The sequence below is a fragment of the Pteropus alecto genome, unplaced genomic scaffold, assembly GCF_000325575.1.
Source record: "Pteropus alecto unplaced genomic scaffold, ASM32557v1 scaffold78, whole genome shotgun sequence".
Classification (NCBI taxonomy): Eukaryota; Metazoa; Chordata; class Mammalia; order Chiroptera; family Pteropodidae; genus Pteropus; species Pteropus alecto.
In genome coordinates this window covers 16312797-16317474 of record NW_006443124.1, presented here as the reverse complement: position 1 = coordinate 16317474, position 4678 = coordinate 16312797, and the positions used below count along the sequence as shown (strand labels likewise).

The 4678-nt window shown below is 48.6% G+C and overlaps 1 protein-coding gene across 2 annotated transcripts in view; it reads left to right on the top strand.

Annotated features, from left to right (window-relative positions):
- The window catches only part of MAML1 (mastermind like transcriptional coactivator 1), a 23304-nt gene extending 20331 nt beyond the window's left edge, over positions 1 to 2973 (top strand). For both annotated transcript variants that reach the window (XM_025040564.1, XM_025040563.1), the window contains exon 5: positions 1 to 2973. This exon is cut by the window's left edge and continues 473 nt beyond it. In XM_025040564.1, coding sequence (XP_024896332.1) covers positions 1 to 516 — 516 coding nt within the window. In that variant the 3' untranslated portion in view covers positions 517 to 2973.
- Positions 2974 to 4678: the final 1705 nt, after the last annotated feature.

Here is a 4678-nt window from a genome sequence, read left to right as displayed (position 1 = left end):
CCGAGCCTGCGCAGCCAGACCCCAGGGAGCAGCACCGTGAGCCCCTTCCCAGCGGCCTCCAGTTTCCACGTGCAGCAGACCCACCTGAAGATGCCCAGCCCACAGTTTTCCCAGGCAATGCCCAACAGGCCCATGGCGCCCATGAGTTCGGCAGCTACCGCAGGGCCCTTGCTGCCCCCCGTGGGTGCACAGCAGAGGGCCAGTGCTCCTGCCTCGGCCCCGCCCCAGGGAGCCCCACAGCAGGGCTTACCAGGTCTGAGCCCTGGGGTGCCTGAGCTGGGGGCCTTCAGCCAGAGCCCTGGCGCCACAATGGGTGGCCGGGCGGGGCTGCACTGTGCCCAGGCCTACCCCATGCGGACTGTGGGCCAGGATCTGCCTTTCGCCTATAGCGGGCAGCCGGGTGGCAGCGGGTTGGCCAGCATGGCCGGAGACGCTGACCTGATCGACTCCCTACTGAAGAACAGGACTTCAGAAGAGTGGATGAGTGACTTGGATGACCTTTTGGGGCCTCAGTAATGGGAGGGTTTATGGTGTTTTCAGCGTTCGTACACCCTGTATTTTTGTCTCATCTTCAACAGTGAGCAACTGTTTGGACCAAAAGCCCATGGCCTGGGGTGCCAGGTGGGTAGAGCAGAGCCCACGGCTGACCCCAGCCTGGCCAGGTTCTGCGGAGCCCATAGCTCCAAGCCAGCCACTGTGGTCCGTCAGGCTGGCCCAGACCATCTGCTGGCATTGAGACAGCAGGACAGGGTTATACAGGTGATTTTCTTTCCAAATGACCAAAAAACCAACAGTTATCACAGTGAAACCCCATGGTGTCAAGCTTATAAAAATCTGTGCCATCGTGTTGACTTAATCCAAGATTTCTCATGCCCTAATGTTGAGGACAAGTTTTTGTTGAAACTTTATATAGCAGAAGTATTTGCAATTATAGCATAGAAAAGGTTAAATTTTTTAAAGATTTTAAAACAGCCTAGGATAGGTGGTGGTTTAAGTTGATTAAGTGGCATGGAAACATAGGGCTTCCTTTTGGTGAAGAGACTTTTTCCTGCTTTGTCAGCTTTCAGGGGAACGAGAGAGTCACTGGGAAATCATTTCTGTAAGTGAAGGCTATGACTACATGTGCCAAAAAGGAACAGGCTGCTGTGCAATGGCAGAGCTGGTGACAGATGTGGTCTTTCCAGCAGCTCCTCCCCCTCCCAGAATGCTGTTCTTCCAGGTCAGCATTTAGGAAGACCCCAGACAGCCCTGGGCTAACTGCCAAAATGGAGTCTTTGGGTTTTGTGTGTCCCTTTTCGTTGTAACTTACTACCTTCTGCAGCTTCTCTGACAACTTCTATTTACTGTGTTAGGAAGGTGACTGTTTTTGAGTTGTGCACAAGGTGTTTTTCTTTCACCCTGGCTTCAGTTCCCATGCCTTTTCTTTCTTCCTCTTTGTTTTTCTCTCTCTAGCTCAAATGGAAAACCTCTTTAAGGCAATGACTTACTAGATTGGAGGAGAAAAGAAAGAGTCATTATAGTTCCCTAGGGAGTCCTAGCAGTGGCAAGAGGAGGGTACCCCTCCCTAGAAAGGAAAGTGTCGTCAAGAGAAGGGAACTCAGAGGTGTGCCCTGTCGGGGAGGGAGGCTAGGCTGTAGGCCTGGCCCAGGAAGGAATTCTACTTTGTTTTACTCCTGCCACTCCCGTGTCAGATGACTTGCACTTTTTAAAGATAATTGCTTTATAACACTAATACATTCTCTCTAAAAGGTTCAAGTGGATTTCTCTTTTAAGGTCTGTGAATTAATAGACTTGGCTAAGCTAAGAGTCCACAAAACAGAGTATTACATGTGGCCTGGTTGTGGAAAAGGAGATGGAGAGAGCACTTCGGAAATGGCAAGCGCGGGGTGAGAGCCTTTCACAGAGTGTTGGAGAGAAAAAGGTGCGCCGAAGAGTGGCTCAGACGTAGGGCAGTCTCTGGAGAAACCACAGCTCCATTTTTATGTCCCCGGAGTCTCAAAATACATAACTCAAGGAGTGTTATATGTAAAGAATTGAGCCAAGGAAAGTATTCATGCGGCCAGCCTGAGTGGCTTTGATGAAGGGGTGGAGGGCCGTCCACACATCGGTAACGATTTTGCACCAGCAGTGCCTTCACAGGGGTACCTGGACCCTCAGATTCTCTTCTCTAATAGCCATTTCCCACCACAAATAGTGGTGTTGGGCCATTTGCCCTTTAACCGCCCTCCTCACCTTCCCCAGAAGGGAATGAATCATAGAGCCAGTGAAGACTCCACCCTCTGAGTAAGTTCTCCAATCTGAAGTGGAATAGGGGGACTTCAGTGGGTTTTCTACCAAATATAGCGGGCTGGAGGCTGGTGATGGGCCCTGTTCCCCACTGGTCTCCCTCTGGCTGCTGCTCACCTCTGTCCCCAGGGCGCTCTGCCTCCCCTCCTGGGAAGGGCTGCCCCCGCCTTAGTCCTGGGGCCACCTAGACAGCAGGCTGCTTGCTTGCTACAGTGTCAGAGCAATAAAATGTGATGCTGGGGTCCCCCCGGGAGCTGCCCATGGCTTTATTTATGAACCTGGTTTGGGGTGGTTGGGGGAGAGGACCCTGCTTCAGTGCAAATCACCGTCTTCCAGGAGCCATGACTCAAAAGGGTGCTCGGACTTTCTTTATACACATTTGCTTTGTGTAAATAAATGTTTACAATTTTATATTAAAGACGGAATAAGCGTTAGAGCTCTGACTGTATATTTTTTACTTTTATAGATTTTAAAACTATGATCCTTTATATATGTGTTTTGGGGGAGCTATGATAAGTTTTATGGCAAACAGTTGGTATTAACTTTTTATTGTCATCAAAGTACATAAAAATCCTATTAATCCCCTTATTCTTCTACTTCCCTTAACTCTGGTATACACCAAAAAGAAATCTTGACTTTTCTGTTTTATCATTATAAAATAATAAAAGTATTTTGCTAGTATGGAAACTGCTTATGTATTATCTTTGCATGGCTGTGCCAGTAGGGAAGGAAGTGGGCCACCAGTACTTTGTTTGGTAGTTGGGTTTTTTTGGTCATTTGGCTATTTTCTTACTGAGCATTGAGGTGGGGGTGAGGTATTTGGTTTGGTTTACCTCAGAGTAACTTCTGCTATTTGACGATAGGCATGAAGTTGGAACTGACACTGTTGCAAGATACTCAGGACAGAGAGATGGGACACTGAGGCAATAAGCAGGAAGTAGCATTTATTGGTGCCAGCACCGGCTCAGCAGATTCACATCCAAAGGCTGAGCCTTGATCGCAGCAGGGCTTTCCCTTTTATACACACCTTATACTTCCTCATTGTAAAGTGTATTTTGTTTGGTTGGCGGGCCATAAGGGGGGTGACCAACCAGGGCCAGTGGTCTGTGCCACGTCAGCTGTGACACTGGAAAGTCCTTTACCTATTATGGTAAGATAAGTGAACAACCTTCAACCGTTATAGGAAACGGTTAGGGCAACCGAGACAATTGTGGCTACCACAACACCACTCAGGGCCCTCTCTGGGGCTCTTCCATGTCCTCATGTCTAACATGAGGGAATTTGGACCAGCTAACTCAGGGATACTTTAGGTCTTTAGCAGTTGAAATGTTTCACAGCCACACCTTGGAGATATCGCAGTTTCGGGTCTGGACCCACCGCAATAAAGCAAATATCGCAATAAAGCAGGTCACATGAATTTTGGGATTTCCCTATGCACATAAAAATTCTGTTTATATTATAGTGTAGTCTATTAAGTGTGCAGTAGCCATTGTAAAGATTTTAATTGGTCATATTTCGATATCTGTGTCTCAGAGAGGGTCATCCTCACCAGTAACAACTCCATATTAGAACAAATGTGAGATGACTCTGCTTGTCGGAGTAACAGTGCCGGCTACAGTGTGGCAGGCTGCTATACAGCCTTTTGTGGGAAGAAATTCTGCAAAAAGTATCAAGCTTCTTAAAATCGTCGTGTGTCCAGCCCAGCAGTTCCAATTCTGAGCAGCCATACTGGATACAGAAAAAGGTCCTAGCACAGGGGTATTGTAGTGGCACTGTTCTTAAGTGCAGGAAGCTGGGACAGTCTGGACAGCTGTCAGGGGACTGGTTAAGTGCATCACAGTGCTTCCACCTGATGAGATACAATATCGTTACTTTAAATGTTTATGGAGGTTTCGAAGGTAGCTTGGACTGATGATTTTGTTGGGCTTCTTGTGTTGGAAGACAGTAGAAAAGAAATCTGGCTAATACCACTCTAAAAATCTCCTGCCCCCAGCTTGTACTCAAGGTTACCAGATAACTCCCATAATCAAAGGAGGCATTGGACAGCAGGCCTCGGCAGTGGCAAGGGCCAGGCATTCCAACCTCTGAACTATCTGTTGCAAGTCCATGGCCTGTTAGGAACCAGGCCACACAGCAGGAGCTGAGTGGCAGGCAGCCAGCCAGTGAAGCTTCATCTATATTTGCAGCCACTCCCGAGCACTACTAGTCAGCTCCACCTCAGATCATCAGGCATTAGATTCTCAGGAGCACTGGTCCCTGGGGCCAAAAAGACCGCTGCCCTAAGGGACAGTTTACTCAGCATGTGTTTACAGAGCATCTGCCATGTGCAGGGAGCACAGCAACTGTGCCCAGAGCCCTCAGCCGCTTGTAGAGCAGCGTCACAAGCAGGTCA